The sequence below is a fragment of the Hippoglossus hippoglossus genome, chromosome 4 (genome assembly GCF_009819705.1).
Source record: "Hippoglossus hippoglossus isolate fHipHip1 chromosome 4, fHipHip1.pri, whole genome shotgun sequence".
In the NCBI taxonomy this organism is placed as follows: domain Eukaryota; kingdom Metazoa; phylum Chordata; class Actinopteri; order Pleuronectiformes; family Pleuronectidae; genus Hippoglossus; species Hippoglossus hippoglossus.
In genome coordinates, this window is record NC_047154.1 from 8,964,645 (window position 1) to 8,984,280 (window position 19,636).

At 41.8% G+C, this 19,636-nt stretch overlaps 1 protein-coding gene across 4 annotated transcripts; it reads right to left on the reverse strand.

Annotated features, from left to right (window-relative positions):
- Nucleotides 1–461: 461 nt before the first annotated feature.
- On the reverse strand, nt 462–19,288 carry LOC117760829 (semaphorin-4E-like). Of its 4 annotated transcripts, none has more exons than XM_034584185.1 (14): nt 19,125–19,288; nt 10,711–11,202; nt 10,266–10,408; nt 8,469–8,531; nt 8,021–8,119; nt 6,270–6,369; nt 5,845–5,955; nt 5,555–5,706; nt 4,939–5,111; nt 4,445–4,601; nt 4,147–4,369; nt 3,260–3,375; nt 2,298–2,517; nt 462–2,177 (listed from the first exon to the last, which is right to left on the reverse strand). In XM_034584185.1, exons 2-14 carry the CDS (start codon nt 10,817–10,819, stop codon nt 1,420–1,422), a joined length of 2,424 nt encoding a protein of 807 aa, XP_034440076.1. In that variant the 5' UTR covers nt 10,820–11,202; nt 19,125–19,288; the 3' UTR covers nt 462–1,419. The 4 variants fall into 4 exon arrangements, with proteins under 4 accessions (XP_034440076.1, XP_034440079.1, XP_034440077.1 ...); XM_034584188.1 differs by having other exon boundaries at nt 19,064–19,269; XM_034584186.1 differs by having other exon boundaries at nt 19,054–19,269.
- Nucleotides 19,289–19,636: the final 348 nt, after the last annotated feature.

Here is a 19,636-nt window from a genome sequence, read left to right on the forward strand (position 1 = left end):
AGATCAGTGTGAGCCCGGTGGCTGTTTTTGGAGTAAAGAAACTGGAAACAATAGCTGGCAACTGGATCATCTGGATTCCCCTGAGTAAATATGTCTATGTTAAGCATTAACAGCAAAAACTGTTCTACTGCACTGGCAATATTTTATTAATCTATCACCTGATAGGTCCAATATATATCCTCAATTTAGTTCATGACCAATTATCTTATACAGCACTGTTGAATAATTGAGCAGAGACCCACTTCATCCATTTCATATCTACAGCACTTCAGATGAAACATGAGGCAGCTCTCTGAGCACTGTTGTTAATGACAGAGTGTGAAAACCACGGAGCAGATTCCTGTCATTTAGTTTGGTCTGTCTCAGAGTGTTAACCAAGGTGTGTGTGTGTGTGTGTGTGTGTGTGCGCGCGCGCTGTGCTTTCAAATGCATTTCTTAGACACAGAGCTGCATATGCGTCAAACTGCTAATTCGTTTTTTATTATTATGAACATGGACTGCATTTTCCAAATCTTGACTATCACTTAACTGTGGTGTGTCTCTCTGAGTGGACTCACTGCCAGAAATGTTCACCCACACATCTGCATCCCAATGACATTTTATCTTTTTTCACAGTAAGAACACAGTGTGTGCCTGGAATCTAAAATATATAGCAGAGTAGCCCAAAACAACCTTGGTTACACTATTGAACTGTAAATGATGAGGTAACATTTAATGGAGTGAGATCAACTCAGGTTTTTTTGGGTTAAGGAAGATAGAGGAGTTATAAAGTTCACTTATACTCTGTATCACCCGTTGAGCGTCATTTAAATGTTTAAATACAAAGGTATGTGTGGAGTTAATTCTCTAACAGCCACCATGAAGTAAAGGAGTAGCACAGAGAACTGATCAATCATTAACACAGCCAGTGATGATGATGAATGTTGTCTTAAATAAACAGAAGTATCCATAAAATGAAAGGTGACTGGGGAATGGAGGAGAGGTCACAGTGTTTGCTACTTGTTCCTTGTTGTCGACCATATTTACAAAACTTATTAAGAGTTTCAAGCTGAAATAAAAACTTCAGTGCGACTAATAAATAGCTGAAAAAAGAAAATGTCTTGGCTGTACAAAATATGTTACATAAAGTGTATTCACTTAGGTTGTCATTGTACAAAAAATACATTTACATATAAAAATGTCTTTCCAAGCGTGGATATCCCACCAGAAAAAGTCTTTACACTGAACCTCAGCTGCCATGATACGGTATGGAAATGATAGACAGTGCAGGAAATTTGCGAGGAGAGACAGAGCACCTATCAAAAGAATTTATAATGTGAAAATCTTTTCTGAGAACCGTCTCTCCTCAGATGTACACCTATAGAAAGATAATTAGTGCACTGGCATTGGCCTCCGACTGAATCCTATAACTCAGCAGAGTCAAATCTCTGACTCATCATTTATGTATCCGAGACCATCCAGACTTGAAATGTTGGCCATAGGTGTGAAGTGGTGCTCGCCGTTCCCTTTGAAGTCCACAGCAGTGTGATTATTATTGGCTGTGCAAGGTCTCCCAGATTCAGGCCCCAGAAGCTTTACCTCTGACGTCCTGTTCTGGATGTGCATGTATTCACATGGCGACTGCAGCTTCCCCTCGCTCTCGCTGGGGCTCTGGAGCACCGGCGCGAATCTGAAGCACGCCCAGCGTCCTCCACTCCAGATGCAATATATGACCCCCATCAGACAGAGGCAAAACAGCGAGAGCAGACCCACGGCCACCTCCAAACGAGTCACCCTGCCGGTGTCGCTGTGCGTCTCAGGGGACGACGGGTCCTCTGATCCTGGCGCAGCTGTGTTCACAGGGGGATACGAGTCCGAGGAATTCGTCACCTCAGTGCCAGGAGTGGTGCTGTCCCCCACTCCTGGTTCAGAGCAGAGCTGTAAACGATAAACCGCCACAGTTCGGTTGTACGTTCTGCCGTTTAGCTGCTCTACTGATTCGCAGGTGTAAAGGCCCGCGTCCGATTCAGAGGCGCTCAAGATGAGGAGGCCACCGCTGTAGATGTAGTATTTGTGGTTGGAGTGAAGTGTTTGGTCAGAGAAACGCCAGACGACCTGTGCCAAGTTGGAGTGGAGCTGGCAAGACAGCTGGATGTTGTTCTGTGGCACGAGGGTGAAGACCACAGCTGCAACTGGATCTAAATCACAAACACACGGCTTGTCTCACTGCATCTTATGAAAAAACAACTGCTGGCACATTGGCTCATCCAAAGCATCTCTACAGTGATGCATGCAAACGACACACTGCGTGAGCATACCTGGCTGAGGACATCGTGAGACGTCTCCCTCCTTCAGACTCTGCATTGCAGTAATTGGGGACGGGGGTAAGCTGTGGACCGAGGAGCAGCGCTCAGTGGAAAAGTCCCAGGCACAGTACGGATCCCTGGCCAGGATGCAGTCCACACACGTGTCGTAGCGGCTGCAGTTGCTGACTGGCATCTGAACAGCACCAAAATCTGAACCTGCGTACAGCAGACCCTAAACACACACACACACACACACACACACACACACACACACACACACACACACACACACACACACACACACACACACACACACACACACACACACACACACACACACACACACACACACACGTTTAATGTATAGTGTATAATCTTTAGGAAATATTACACATATATTGTTATGTACGTGCAACATCTATTGCACTTCTGTCTGTCCTGGGAGATGCATCCTTCACTTAAGACTCTATCTGAGGTTTCTGCATTTTTTGTACCGTTAAAATCTTTTTTTTAGGTCGTTTTTCTCACTCTAGTCGAGGATTAAGGACAGAGGATGTCGCACCCTGTTAAGTCCTATGAGTCCCATTGTGAATATGGGCTATATGAAAAAAATCTGATTTGATTGATTGAAAAAGGGGTGTTGCATGTCTGAGTGGATATGAAGATCGAACCAAAATGGACCAACACATTTGAGTATACATTGAGCCTAATGAAATTGCCTTGTAGATTTAGGTTGTAACCATTCATACATTAAACAATAGTGAGTTCTATAAGGAGAAACCTGCACAGAGCATTATATAAATAAATCATGAAGGTGCTTCAGATTAGTGTCAGAGGTGCTGTGATAGATAATGTCAGCGCGATCGATAATTGGTCGTATTTACAATACAATAAATCTGATTATATAGTATTTGCCATGAAAAAACTTTTGATGGGGTAACAAACTTAATTCAACCACACTGGACATAAATTACCTTGGTGGATGAGAGGCGCAGGATGCTGATCGGCTCAGGGTTTTCAAACAGTTGAATCTCCTCAATGATGAACATTTCTCCAGCGTAGTTAACAGCCTTCTGAACAAAGCCATTTTCTATCAGGAGACAAAAATTTATTATGACGTTAATCATAAAGAAAATGACCTTTTAACCAAGATCACAGCTTTGATGTGCCTGGTCACTATTTATATGAAATCAATGCATCTTCAGCCAGTGAATAAAAAAGGAACTGATCGAACAATTGTATTAAAAACATAAAGCATGTAGCATCTGTCAACGATCAAACATTTTTTGATGCTAAAACACATAAGTACAGAAAGGTGGAAAAAAACCAAACTCAGTGAACAGCTGATCTGTTGTACTGATGTTTGTTATACCAAACAAAAGTTCAGGCTGTAGCTGCAAAGTCTGAACTGACGAACACATAATTTCTCTGCTTATGAAGCCAGCTTTTCATTTATATGAGTATGAGTCTTATTTCTTCTTTCAAAAGTTACAAACTCCTACATGAAAGACCTGAACACATCCAGATTCTACACTATGAGTGATGAGCTCCTACATGAAAACAAAAGTTCAGAGATTTATTTTTCTCATCGTTTTATGTTGCCACAACTGTCAATCAAATACCCGCATAATCCGACGAAGCAGATGAGACTATTTAAAATCTTAAACTCTCAATAATTAATATTTTAGTTAAAGTTTTCCAAACTTTGATAAACTTTGATGAAATTTTGATGTTATAGAGAACTACTAAAATTTTCAGGGCTCCATGTTTAATCAACTAGAATATTCATACAGAAAATCTAAGCTGAGGAAGACTCCCGCATCAGCTCTGTTGTTGTGCTTTGTTATATAATGTGCTTTACCAGTGCCAATAAACATGACAGTGTATCTCTGTCCGTCCAGCGCCAGCACGCTGTCCACTACAATCCGAGTCAGCAAAGCTCCCCTCTTGACCAGCAGCGGCCCTCCTGTCAGCGGAGGAACGGCCTCGTCCATGAGGGGACGGTCTCTGATGAACTGGAGGGTTTTGTCAGGAAGGTCCAGAGAGCGGTTCATCCCCAGTTTGCGTGCCACATCATTGATGCACTGCAACACATAACCACAGTTAATGATGTGTTTTATTCCGGCATAATTTCTGGCTGCAACAGTCGTTACACTCACCGCTCCTGGTCTGGGGACTGGCACTTCTCCGGTGTACATCACCCACTTCACGTGGGAGGTCTCCACGGCAACAGGTGTCTTGAACTTTCCCTCATTGAAAATTTCTCTGATGGCAGAGACGCTGTACGCGCACACAGCAGAAACCTGGGACAAACTCCTGGAAACACCCAATCAAACACATTTGGTATAAAAGCAAAAACATTAATAGAAACTTTATTTATAGCGCACAAAATCCACATTACAAAGTGCTTTACAGTGGTGACAAAAATGTATATGAACTACAACAACTGATATATTTGTATGACTGGATAATAAATGTTAAAACCTTGAATGAATAAAAATATTAGGTGTTAAAGACCTTATATCAAAATAAATAAATCAAGACAAACTCAACAACTCATGATTTTGTGTAAAGACACCTTTGTTGTTTCTCCAAAATGACTTTCTTCTAATGTGGGGAACATAAAAACTACAGGATTTGACTGAGTACTCACGACTGCGGCGTAAAGACAGCGTAGAAGACGCTCTTCCTCCAGTCCTCGTGCTTCAGCAGGAAGACATCCTGGACAATTGGGGGCAGGCTGGGTTCAGGGAGGGAACAATCCAGACGAGCTTTCAGAAACGACGTCCATTTCCTCTGCAGCGTCCGCTGGCCGCCCATATCCCCCTGAACACAGAGCAGAGCACTCAGTCATGTGCACATATTCGCTTCAATAACAACAAGCAGACCTGTGTCAGACAGGGATCTCTTAAAATTATAAAGGTCTTGAACAAATAATTACTTTTTATTACCTCTGCCGTGGAGGTTATGTGTTTGCCACTGTGTGTTTGTTTGTTTGTTTGTCAGCAGGATTATGCAATAAATACTGAATGGATTTCCATGAACCTTGGTGGAAAGATGGGACATGGGCCAAGAAAGAACACATTCAATTTTGACGCGGATCCAGACCGGGGGGGCAGAGCCAGGAATTTTGTTTATCACTTTCTTTAACACTGCCAGATAGGGCGTTTTCAGCATTTTCACCAATTCCCCACAGAATAATTCATGGATCTTGATTGATTGATTGATTGTTAGGAAACCTATATTTATGGGTGTGTGATATTTGGTACCTTGCAGACACGGGCCACTCGTGACACTGTGACTTTGCTGTAGAAATCGTACTCCATGGCGTTCTCGCTGAAGAACAGGTACACCTTATCATCGTCGCCATCTGAACTGTCAAAACTCTCCCCAACAAAGTCCATGTAGACAAAGTTTGGCTCTGAAATCACAGAACATGAAGTAAGGATAAATGCAAAAAAGGCAAATGACAACAGATACTTTCGGTTCCCTCTAAACTATGCACTTGATTATATAAAACTTTAAAAGTAAAGATATTTTTTGCTGCAGAGGAACTCACCACTGAGCCAGGAGCTCTTAAACTCAGTGCGGAGGGCCAAGTTTGAACTGCGCAGAACCACAGGCTCGGAGCCCAAGAAGTTGATGGATGTAGCAGAATACAGGTCATTTCCTGTTGGACAGGAACAAGAGTGAAGGAAAAAGTTCCTGGAAATCAATTATTCGCATGAAGTTAGAACAATATCTCGTTAATATGGCGACTAATGAAGTGAACCGACTGTTTCAGTGCATGTGTTGAGTGAGGAGGCAGCAGCAGCAGCAGCAGAGATACTAGATGTTACATTTATAGCCTGGTCCTGTGGCCTTTCAAGTCGGCCCACAGTTATCGTGAACTTATCTTTTTTTTTTCCAGTTGGTGCACTTTGAGCGTTCAGCATTATTCTGTGCTTTGTTCCCTTTGGCAGCAAACGTGACTCAGACACTCACCAACCATGAGGGAGGAGTATCTCTGGAAGGGATCAAAAGGACACTTCCCCTTCCCCTCCTCCTGCTTTCCCTGCAGCTTCAGCTGTCCGCTTACAAAAGTCTGTCGAAAAACAAGAGGGAGAGAGAGCAAAGAAAAGAAAGACTGAGCCATATTCACTCAGACTCAGATCTTATCTAGATTGAGCCCATTCACTGTATTTACACTATTACTCACAATTAAGAAAATTCAACCAAAGCCAACCTTTCTCCAGCCTGTTTTTTTATTTTTATTTTGTCAGAATGATACCACGCAGATTATGGAGATCTGCTATAGAAAACAATGAACCTCAGGTCTGCTTCTATTTTTTCCTCAAATTTACATTGTTGTCTTTCTGCAGTTGCCCATAGGAACCATTCAATTCTCCATGGTGAAGCTTTCAAGTGTGTTCAGTCCTCTGAGGTTTGAGCTCACTGCCAAAATAAACCACAGTCATGAGCCGCTACATGTTGTCGAACAATGAAACCCAACAAAGACAATAAATAAGCAAACACTGACTGCATGCATCGCAACCAGATCCACTGTAGAAGAAAGGAGAGAATGCGTGACACTTGTTTGTGTTACAGGGTGTGAGTTAGTCAAATCATTTTTGAATAACGAACAAACCCACACTGACCATTAAAATAACAACAGAAGCTTTGTATACAGACAGCAACAGGTAACCACAGTTATCTGCATGACTTAAGAATTAGTTGGGTGATGTTCCATATTGTCAACACATCACATGAGGAAACCAACAAAGAATGCTACTAACTTGTTATTGTACAAGTCTGTGTAGCCTGATAGACTTCACAAATCCCTCTATTCATCTGTTATACAAAAAGCAGTAAAACACTTTATTGAGCCACACCATTACATTTATCTTAGTCCCCCCCCCCCCCCACACACACACAGAGTTGTGTCTCCATGAGCTCAGAAGACTTAACATTGACTTACATTGATTTCCTGTACACTTACTCTAACCCTTAACCATAGTTATTACTTGCCTAACCTTAATATAAAAATAACCTAAGCCTAAACTTAAATGTGGCACAAAACTCAAACCCAACCTTAAATCACGTTTTCACCTTAAAATGTAAGATTTAGGTTTACGTTACGATTCACGGAACCTTTTGTCCCCATGAGGAAGACAAGTCCCCATAATGATACTGTGTAAGCAGATTTAGGTCCTCACATCATGAGGAATACCTGGAGACCCCCAAAACATACATGCTCTCACATACATGCTCTCACACACACACACACACACACACACACACACACGCACGCACGCACGCACGCACGCACGCACGCACGCGCACACGCACACAGACAAACACACACAGTTGTCCTGCCCAAAATACTAGAGCACCAGAAGTGTATCCACTTCTTGAAACAGTTCCAAATAAATGTCCTGTTTGAGTAGTTCAGTGGTAGTAGTAAAAACTACATTGCCCAGTTGTGTCCTTTTTTATGGAACTACATTTCTGAGACGTTTGTTTAGATTTAAAGCTTCAGTAGGAACAAATAGGCCAGAGAGAGGTAAATGAGTTTTTCATGGCATTTGTTGACAATAAAAACAATAGAAGTGATTAATAAACATATAAAACTACGTGTACAGATCTAAAAGAGGCAAAACTACTGAACCTGAGTGAGTCTTTCAAAATCTCTTCCCTTCACATAAACAGGGTCAGTTTTTAAAATCCTCTAATCTATGCATATATTCTACACTTACCATATAATCACAGGTGGGGCTAAAAGCATTGGTGCCGCACACATACATCGCAGTGTCATTCACTCTATGCAGGGTTCGAATGTAGTTGCGGCATTCCACCTGCAACGAGATCCAGCCCAGAGAATGCCAAGGTCAGAGCTTTGTTAGTTCAGCCACAAAAAATACAAACATGCCACAAACATATAGTGACTGCCCGGGATGCCAGGAGTCGAGCTGGGGACCAAGAGGTCAATGCCTTTATTTGGTCTTTCAGTACGAAGCTGGAACTACAGCACTTCAAAGACTTGAAAACCCACTCCCTTATCAATGATTTACAGATGCACAGAGATAAATTGCATGGGGGAGTAAATCGTTTTCAGTCAGGAGTCATCCTTAATGCTTGTGTTCTTGCCCCAGACGTATCAGAGTTAGCGTATGTGAGCTGTGTTTTGAAAGGTGGTACACAAACCTCAGCGTGTTTTCCCTTGTACGTGCACGCCATCTGCATCTCCTCGGTCACTCGCTGGTACACCTGCATCAACACGGGGAGAGTGTTTTGTCAAAGCACGTGAGAACAGTGTCGCAACCCCCCCACAACAGCACGACAGCCGCTCGGCCTGTTTACACTCGCACATCAGTTTGTCTCGCGAGCAGGGACAAATCCCTCTTCCGCTCAATCAACAGAGCGCTGTAGCAGGTTCAACAAGACCAGTATTCATAAAATACTTTCTCATGCAAATAAACACAGGTCAAGGGGAGAACAGTGTGGAACGAGAGCATCCAATGTACAGCTTGTGATCTGATCTTTGACCAGAATACACTGCAGTTAACTGGCAGACGGCCACCTTGTCAAAAAACACTGAAAGTTGACAAAGAAAGATACACAGGGAACATAGATTAATTGATTTCAGCATTATGACAAGAGCTGCAACGATCTATCCAAATTGTTAGTCAAAGAAAGAGGTTGTGTTTTACATGATTCTCAATCCAGTGGTCGGGACCTAGAACAATCTCAGGGGTCATAGAATGATGATATTATCATTATATATTAATGATTACATTTTTCAGAATGTTGGCATTTTCTCACTTTACTGGGCCTCTAAAAACCTTTAAGTCGGACTTACAGAGCAGCAAAATATCATAAAAGTAAAAAAAAGAAGATTTCATTGTATAAATGGGTGAAGGGGTCGGGACCCTCAGTCTCAAGACACTGAGAGGGGATCACAAGATGATTTCCAAAAATTTAATAAAATTGAAAAGCAATTGGAAATAGCATTTTTTACCCATAATTGTTACAAAAGGTAAAAAAGTAATTAAACTTATATATATAAAATAGGGCTGTCAAACGATTACAATTTTTAATCAGATTAATCACAGGGTAGCTTAATCACCAATTCTAAATGCCCGAAAAATTTCCATTTTCTATGTATATTGTTGTGGGAACGGAAAGATAAATGACAGAAGGCGGATATATACATTTAACATTAGTTTTTTTATTGATGACAAGTCATAATGATAGAGTTATTAAGATTGAAAAATAAAATAAAATCAAACTAAAATATATGAAACCATAATTAAATGGTCTGAGCAAACATAGGATGATGTTAATTAGAATTTGGAGGGAAGGAATGAATTTGCATTTGTGTGTGTGTGTGTGTGTGTGTGTGTGTGTGTGTGTGTGTGTGTGTGTGTGTGTGTGTGTGTGTGTGTGTGTGTGTGTGTGGGGGGGCCTAGGGCTCCAACATTGCCAGGGCCGGCCCTGTGTAGACAAGTCATTTTCATGAAGCCTCATAAACTCTGGAGCGAATCAAACAAACACTAAGTTACTTCATGTACTGATCAGGTCCTGATAACTAGTGAGGAGTGTTTATTAGTTCTGATCATGACGCAGCTGATCACTGAGCGGTTGAGACCAGAGAAACTCTGTGTTCCACTGTTCTTCGACAAAGTCACTGACCGGCTGCTTTTCTTGACCGAGCTCTGATCTCAATGCGTGTGTCGCTCTGAGCGAGTGAGTGGGGGCGGGTATGGGTACATGGAGCGGGTCATTCTGCGCATGCGTTAAAAAAATGAACGCCTTAATTCCACAAATTAATCATCCCGCGTTAATGTGTTCATTTTTTTTGATTTCTTGAATTCTATGAACTCTACTGAGTGCCATTCTAGTTTCAACCTGTAATAAGAACCAAATATCATGTGCATATCAATTGGAGCTCTGCAGGCACTCTGCACATTTCCTAAGCAGATTTCTTTGACATTTTCTTACCACAGACTTTCTCACTGAGATGTCGTCGATGTCCAGAGCATATATGGCCTCTCTGGCTCCCAGCAGCAGCACGCCCAGGTCGTCTCTCATCAACATAGTGGAGTAGTTAGAGATCCCCTCCTCTCTGAACATCTTCAGCTCATCTGAAAAGGAGAACATCAAGAATCAACACTTAAATTTTACTCCCAAATTTTTAGCTGCCGCGTTTTGGTAAAAAAACACTTCCACAGCAGAAGCAGAACACAAATTCATTCAAATTTAATAAGCGTGTCCCAACCAGCATATAATCAAAGCATCTGGGTGCACTTGTTCATGTATCTTGGTTGAAATATTCTGCTACCAATTCTGGTGTTTACTGGTCCATAGCAGGAGTAGAGACACTTATTCAACACAGTAAGAGTAATGTCATTATATCTTGTAGAGGCAGTGAGACTTAGTGACTTACTCTGATATGGGACAGTCTTTCGTGGGGCACAGTAGTGAGTGTTGAGTGCACCGAGTGAAACATGGAGCATCAATCCACAGACGATGCTCAGAGCTAAGAGAAGAGACATGGCTCAGAGTCCAGGTTTGTCTCAGTGTGGAAGAGCTGCACGATCCAGCTCTGCCACCGCAGCATTAATCAGAGAGAGAACATGGTCCAATGTCTCAGTCCAGACGCTGATACGCTGCGGGGACGCCGCTGCCCCGGACATGTGCCGCTCAGGCACGAGTGGTGTGTTCACAGACGTTCATGCAGATGTTTAACCAGGCCTGTAGAGCGCAGCTCAGCCTGCTTTGAGTGTGAAGTCCTGCGTGGTGTGTATCTATGTCGGTGTTAGCCTCCAGCGCAGAGCTAATGAGCTGCTGGTGTCCTCTCTGGAAGGAGGAGCAGAAGCCATTCTCTCTGGCTACTGGTGAAGGATGTTGAAGGTGATCATGGTCATGGTTCCACTTTCTAGAGAAGATATGAAAAGATTTATCAATTAAATGTTCAATGAGACACATTGTTCAGCCTCTACCATCGTATATCTTACCACTTTTTCTGTTTGATGAATCATGGCTGATCATTACGTGCAGCTACATAGAAATGCTCTTTTCAGTGATAGTCCTGTGAAGGTGTTGGTGTCCAACAACGCTGCTGCATCTTTGTTGCTGTTCTAATGATCTAGTATTTATTTAACTGCACAGTGTGACAGTCAGCAAGAATGACAGAAAGATAGACTTAGATGATCACAACCATAAAAAAGTATCTAGCTCTTTAAAGAAGGCACCAGAGAAATTTAGCATTGAACTCAACGATTACAAATAGAATGGTCAAGCTGAGATATCTTGAGTTTTAGACCCTTGTATGCATCAAACTCCAAAAACACTGAATCCTACAAGTCCCATAATGCAACTCAAGAGCATCTTCAATTAGACCATGTCAGTGTTTTTTTAACCTCCACCAAGGAGCTTATGTTTTCATCTTTTTTTGTTCATAAATTAGCAGGATTACGCAAAAACTACTTGACATGAACTAAGAAAGAAATCATCCATCCAGGATTTTTTTTCACTTTCTTTAACGTTGAGAGATACGATTTTTTACATTATCATTGATTTCTCAGAGAATAATTCATAGCTGTGATGAAAAAAACCAGACAGGGACTGATATTCATGTGTATGCGCAATCTGGTGCAGATAAAAATCTGGATCTAGTGAGCTAAAATGTGGTTTCATGAGGGGACTGTTGGTAAGGTAAACAATTTTCGACCTAAATTAACAACCTAAAATTTAAATGTATGTAAATTATAAGATACAAAAACAGAGTTTAAAAACTGTGAGGAAAGAGATAGTAACTTTATGCTTTGTTTACTTCCTTGGTTTTAAAAATGGGTTTGTGAAAAAGACAGGCACAGATACGATCTTATTGTCACACCAGAGAAATCAGGCATCACATAACAGTGTGAAAAGTTGAGCAGTAAACAATCAAGTTCACAGCGTCAACTGATGTTCGGGAAAATCTGCAGAGTGCCATGCTGCCCACCAACCCTCCCCCCCCCACACTCTCTCTTCCTCCTCCACTCTCTGTCTCTTCCTGCCCTCCTCCCAGATAAGAACCTGCTTCCTCTGGGCTCAGCGGGGTTCAGGCAGCAGAGGGGGATCAGGTTTGGGCATGCATACAGATCACAGTAATTCACTGCTTTAGCGCCCCATCCCTACCCTGGGATTCATGCTGAATTGAGACTTCGCAACTTCTTTGGCGAGTTTCTGACTGTTTTGACTAACTGAGCGGCGCAGCCTCATTCAAAATTCATCAAGGCACTTTTTTTCCCTCCCCTCAGAATAACACACAAAGCACACTTAAGAGCAGCCTCACAAGGTAAAAACTATACTCTTATCTTTTTGCTTCAAAGCAGCAGCCTCCCACAGCTGCTTTGTGAGTGTTATTTAGATTTTAGCTCGAAGAGGAAAAGAAGCACAGCACATCTCATGGAGATGGAAGCCTTTGAAACGTCCGCGCCTGCCGACACAAACCAAAAATGACAGCATCCATATTTCCTCGAGAGGCCGCTTGTTGTTCACTCTGAACAACCCCGGGTTTGAAAGGTGGATTTTGCAACAGGCTGCCGCGCTCCCACCTAGTTGTTACTTGACACAGCAGGACGAGCCGCTGCATGTACAGGACTCGTCTTTTGTCAGAGCACCCCCCACCGCCCCACCCTTAGCCTGTAGTTTGAGCTCCACAACTGGATGGAATGACAGGTGTTTTTCTCAGCATGTGACAGATACTTCTACACGGTGCCGACAGGCAGGTATGGCTACAATAATAAGAGAAGCATGCAGCAGTTGTCCCTGCTCTCTCTCTTCCTTTGTTTATCCAGGGTCATACTCACACAGTGACATGTGCATGTGTGCATGTGTGCGTGTTTGTATTTTGGGGGTGGGGGTGGGGGTGGGTGGGTGAGCAGTTGAGGTTTTTACAAGTCACATGCTGTACACAGCTCAGACCATTGTGCTTTGTCTGTCAGTTCATTGACACGTTGACACGGGCTAAGATCATAAAACATTTGGTATGAGCACTTTAATTATAAAAAAAAATCTTTCAAGTAATTTTAAATGTTTTTGGCACAACTTCTTTAACAGTGGTTTATAAATAATGTATCACCTCTGCCATGGAAGTAGATGGATTGCCATGAAACTTGGTGAAAGGATGTGGTACGGATCAGGAAAGAGCACATTAAGTTCTGGTGCAGATCCAGATCAGGGAGCAGATCAGGGATTTTTTTTATTTGTCTTTAACTTTTTTGAGATTGGGCATTTTTAAAAAACGTTTTCAGCAATTTCACAGGGAATAATTCATGGATCTAGATGGAAGAAAATCAGGTACATTAAGGGGAATGATATTTATGAGTGTGCGGCTTGATTGAATTTAAGGGGGCTGTTGGGCCTTGGTGTGCCTCTGAGTGATATTCTAGTTTAAAGCTGCATTAACTGTTGTTTTTGGCCACTTGGGGGCAACAGAATAAAATTATAATTAGTTTTATCTTACACTCTGAGCCTGCTGTTTACACACACAGCAGACACTGAGCAACATTAGCATTCATGTGGAGCCGAGTGTCTGGCCACCAATCAAAAATAAGACCAATATTTACTCTCTTTTTCACTGTGCTTAGGTCCTCACCCGCTCCTCTGGGAAAACTCCTCTTTAGCTGAGAGGTGTTAATAGATGGTCACCAGCTCCAGTCGTCAAATCTATCTGTCTCTCTGATGTCTGGTGCTGAACAGGTAGTTTACAGTAGGTTTATCAGAGCTGAAAAGAAACCAAAACAATGAGCTATGAGAAGCTAAAGCTCTTCTCTGAACACTGATTCACTGTGGGTTTGTTGCTAAGAGCAACAAGTTCCATACTCACTTTTGAAAATCACCATAATATAAATTAAAACAGCGGTAAGTGCAGCATGTGTAGAATTATCCATTGAGAAGCTGTATACTGTGTGTTTTGTGTTTTATTACTGGCAATGGAAATCTCTTACACCTCTGTGCATTGTATGTTGTATGTCCGCAGTCTCTACAATGTCTTTTCTATATATAATCTACTCGGGTTACCAGTGTTCGTACCATAGACTCTATATAAAAAGTGTGTACATGTGGAAAATCTGAAATCAACATGGCCGGATCTCTTACAATATTCAACAGAGGTTGGGCCCTCAGAGTTAGAACAGAACCTGGCACAAAAGTGTATAAATGAGCTGCCACCTCTTCCTGGAATAATCTACAGAAGGATCGGAAATTGTCAGAGCTGGTTACTATGTGGGGGTTTAAGTCAGTATTAATAGATTAAGAAAATAGTCCTCATGGTCACTGTGGATGCTCTAAAAAGTTTGGTTGAAATCCGCTTGGAAGATCGTACGTGTGTTGTGTGTGTAGTGTATGACAGCTGTATTTGACTTGTATTGTATTGTATTTGTGTTTTATTGTTGTGACAATGTTTTGCTGTCCTCTTGGTCAGGTCTTATTAATACTCTAGGTCATTAACTATGTGGCTACATTAACAACAGCTTCTCGTTTATTGAAGGTTTTTCAACCATTAGTTAAGTCTTTTCTGTAAAGTGACACAATTTCACTACTTCTCAGTAGGGCTGTGCAATAATATCAATAATTTTCTAAATTAAATTTTCATCAATAGTGATAAAAATCATCATCCTCTCGCCTCCTCATTTAAACTGCTCCCATCAGGACGACGCTATTGCCAAAAGAAAACATTTTTTAAATCTCCTTTATTCAACAAGCTGCAATGTCCACCTGGTCTGGATCAAATGTCCACTTCTGTAAATCCAGAGCTGTGTCAATGTGCAATGTAAATCTAGGTGTATTGTATGTGTTGGTTATGTCTGTTGATGTTTTTGTTATTGTTTAAAAAATACCCAGTCATTATTGTTGCAAATCAATTTCCCTAAGGGCACAAATAAAGTATCAATCTATATATAAATATACACATGTATATAAATATATTTAATGCATTGTGCAGCACATTTGTCCATAAGTCTTGTAAAATGTTTTGCTGTTTATCAAGTGTTTGTCATTTTCTGCTCATGAAAAAGAGTTTAAAACCACAACCTTCCCTCAGGATCAAAAATCTGTCCTGAAAAATAATGGAAAATTTAATATTTGATAATTATCAATATCGGTTGATAAGAATTTTTTATAAATCTGCTCAGGTGTCAACACTGTTCTTTCTTAAAGGATGAATCATCATTTCTTTCACACTTTAGTGACAAAAATCCCATTAAACCACATTGCAGTAGGTTTGATCTCTCCACTGGGGCAAAGCGTACGTTGTGAAAGACTGGAGTGAAGTCTTGCTACACCTTTGGATCTATGCTGATTCCAGTAAATCCAGCAAAACCTGCTCAAAGATCAGTTATTAAGCACACAGCCGTTTAACACAGCTCTATATTTTAGAACATGTAGGACAAGGTGGAGAATATCCCTTGTATCCCTTGACATTGCAACTCAATGTCCACCCCATTGTGAGATTATATAGCACCTTAACACGCACCTCATTAAGAGAATTAAATATTTATGACTGACATTGTTTGTGTAGAAGAGAACAGTTTTTGCATGAGGGCAACAACACTCAACCTGACATTTGAAGCACTGGTTGCATGTGAAAACAAGCAGCAGAATGCGAAGGTTCAAAGGCTGCGCACGAGCTGGTACAATACGATGGAGAAGGCTTACAGCAGCGTCTCCAGAGACTCCCACCACTTGAAGCACAGGGGGTATTTATAGCCTGCTCAGGAGCTTCCACTGTATCTACAACACCCCTACGATGGAGTCTCACCACAATTACATGCAGCGTACAAAGTAAAACCCCAAGCGTGCACAGACAGGCACCCTGCTGTCATCACCGTGAATCATAACAAATCCAGATCCCAAAAAGCTGTCTGAACAAACAGCTGGAGTGAACTGTGACTTTGTGAGTCGAGCATACGCCTTCATTTGTGTGACAAGCTTTATGTTGTACTGTACGGGAGAGGCCTCCCCCTCCTCCTCCGGCTCTAACTGATTCACTCGAACAGCTGACTAACTGGTCTGCAGGTTCGTTGGTTGACTGCTTGCGGCCCATCTTCCTGCCTGTCTCAGTGAAATTCCACATCAGGCCGATTGGTGAGCTGGCCGTGATACAGTATTCCATCACATGGGGCCTAAACAGGAAACCAATTGTGGGAGGGTGTTTCACCTTTGACACTCCTTGTGTCACCAAACTCTTGTTGTGAAACTCACATTGGAAAACACACCCCAGTTCAGCGCCGGGTTATATTTTTAAAAGCTCAGATGGTCTAAAACAAACCGCTCTTTTAATGACAGTAGCCCGCCGCCACTTTGACGTGTAGGCAAGTGGTAATCAGCGGAAAACTTTACTTCAAAAACATGAAGTGTGTGCAGTTTTCAAGCCTGTCTCAGTGTGCATCATTAAGCAAATGGAAAATGACCACTCAAAGCATGTAACACAACTAAAGGTGACAAACAACAGAATAAATATGCAACAACCTAAAAAACCTGTTCAATGAGGTGGTTGATCCTGCTCTGACAAATGACTTGTCATTGATGAGACAAGTCTGGTTTAGTGTAACCGCACGCTTGAATAAGGACACACACACACACACACACACACACACACACACACACACACACACACACACACACACACACACACACACACACACACACACACACACACACACACACACACACACACACACACACACACACACACACACACACACACACACACACACACACACAGGCAAGTCCCAGCAGGAGTTTGGCCACAAAAGGAAAATATGAACAGCCCAAACATGTCTGCCTGCTCCACCAGTGATGTGTGACAAGTTCACTGACAGACAGAAACAACCAAGGAAACAAAATGTGACGACGACTTAAAGCTAAAATGAAAACCAAGGAACTGTTTTCATCACACCGAGACGGACTCATTTAATTCAAAACTCTTACAACCAACAGTCATTTTCAATTATCACTCATTGTCTGTGTTTTTTATTGATTAAGTGACAAACTTCTTTGCCTTTCAAATGTCAAAGAAATGTCCAAAACTTTTTCCTGAAGCTGAACGAGACATCTTCAAATGTGTTGTTTTGTCCGACACAAAGATATTCAGCTTGCAATCAAGGAAAACAATGTAATTCTCACATTGGAGAAGCAGGAACAGGGTAATGTTTCTCAATTCTTTCCTTGAAACATTAATCAATTATTTAAAAGTCATCAATTATCTTATTGTAGATCAACTTATTGGCCACTTATTTCAGGTGTAGTGGTGAAAGAATGGTGAGTTAACGGTGCAAGTGCCTGCTGTGACCCATTACAACGTTTCATGGATCGAGAAAAGCCAAAAACTGAAGGTTTACTTCACACCTACAAATCAAACCTCCTGCTTCATCGGATCAGCTCTTTTAAACAGGTGCCTATAAAGTCTTAAAAGAACCATGTGAGCCGATCATGTTAAAAAATATATATATATATATATATTTCCTCCCCTGTGGTGTTTCTCCAGACTAATGTTCAAGTCCTACAAACTGTCCATCTGATCACAAGCAACTGGGCGAAATGTATGATCTATACCTCTGCAGTTTCAAACAAACAAGTGTCAAAAAGTGGACATAAAGTGTGTGTACATTTTAAAGTGAAGCATAGAGGAAATGTGCATCATTGCCAGGTGAGACCACAGAGGGCTGGTGGGTTATTTGTAGTGTAGCTGCTCTGCTGTCAAGATGACAGCTGAAACTGAAAGATCCCCCTGTGCAAACTCTCAGCAAGTGTGGTGACACTTAGTTCTGTAGATCTGCTCCCTCAGTCACACGCATGCATCATGAGCTAGGATTCTCTCACACGCTTGAGCTATCACTCTCAAGGGCTGTGTGATACGGCGAATAATGATGTTAAGAGTTTAAATCAGACATATCAGCCATATGAATGATTATCACAATAGTTGTTACATTTTTATTTCTTTTAGGTTTAAAAACAGAATTTTGCTACTAACAAAAGGTTGAGGTTTTAAACACTTGACACACTACAAATTTGAGGTAGATCATTAATGTACCTCCTCACTGTGTTTACACATTGCATAATGAATATATCGAAAAATATGGAGCTTTTGATATATTTACTATTCGTTAAAGTATATTAATTATTAATTATTGATATTGTTTTATCACCCAGCCCCTACCCTCAACTTTAGAGCATCCAGTTACATTCCGTCATAACGTTGCACTGTTAGTTAATGATTGATGAAGTCAATGATTTTTTGATTACGCAAGAATGTGAGCATTTCCAGAATAGTTCACAAATTAAAAGGTGTGCCACAGTTTCACAAGTATTTACTGTATTCTTTTGTGTTTTTAACATTTTTACCTTTAAAGGTCTGAAAATCCAATGTTTCAATGGATCAACGGTTGGTTTAGTGAAAGTAGTTTGGTTTGTGGTCCAGACAAATGTTCCCGCAGGATTACTTTCACCTCACACTCACTCCCGAGTGTGTGTGTGTGTGTGTGTCCTGAAGCCGCACCGTACAGCGACCCCAGCAGACACCGCCCTGGATCAGCGACACCATCTGCGGCGGTGGTGGGTGAAGTGTGTTGGATCCTACTACTGCTTAGTCTGCCTTCCAGCTGCTATTATTAGATTAGGATCCTTTAATCTTTAGATAAGACAGAGAAGTTACACAGTGCTGTTTGTCTGCATTCGCTCCTCTCAGTCACACAGGCTGACAATCCTGTTCCTCCGTGGACAACAGACAGTCATTATCCACCGGGACAAACCTGCGCGCAAACAAGTCCGTGCGTAAAAGTCCGAGGTGCGGCTCATGTGTCCCTCACTCACCGGGGCTGAGCTGAGCTGTCTGGGCTGTGCGCAGCAGAAAACACCCTCCAGGCTGCCGCTGCTCTCCTCCTCCTGCTCCTGCTCCTGCTCCTGCTCCACCTGTAACGTTCACTCCTCATCTAACTCCTGCAGGCGCAGATTATCCTGCAGCTCTCTCGGTAGGCAGCGCCTGATCATGTGACTTTTGATTGGAGCTTTCCTCAAGAGCGAGCACTCACTTTCCAACCAATCAGACGAGACCGCAAAGTTATATCCAAAATAATGATTTTTAATTATTGTCATTATCATAATTTGTGTGCGTGTGCGTGTGCGCGTGTGTGTGTGCATGTGCGTTTGTGAGTGTGTTACTTATGTTGTACGGACCTAAATGTGTTTACACATTGTGGGGGCTTGTCTTCCTAATGGGGACAAAAAGTCCATAAACTTAAATCACTAAATTTTAAAGTGAAGACATGTTAAGATTAGTTTCAGGTTAAGACAAAGGTTGGGGTAAGGGTTAGGGTTAGATATGT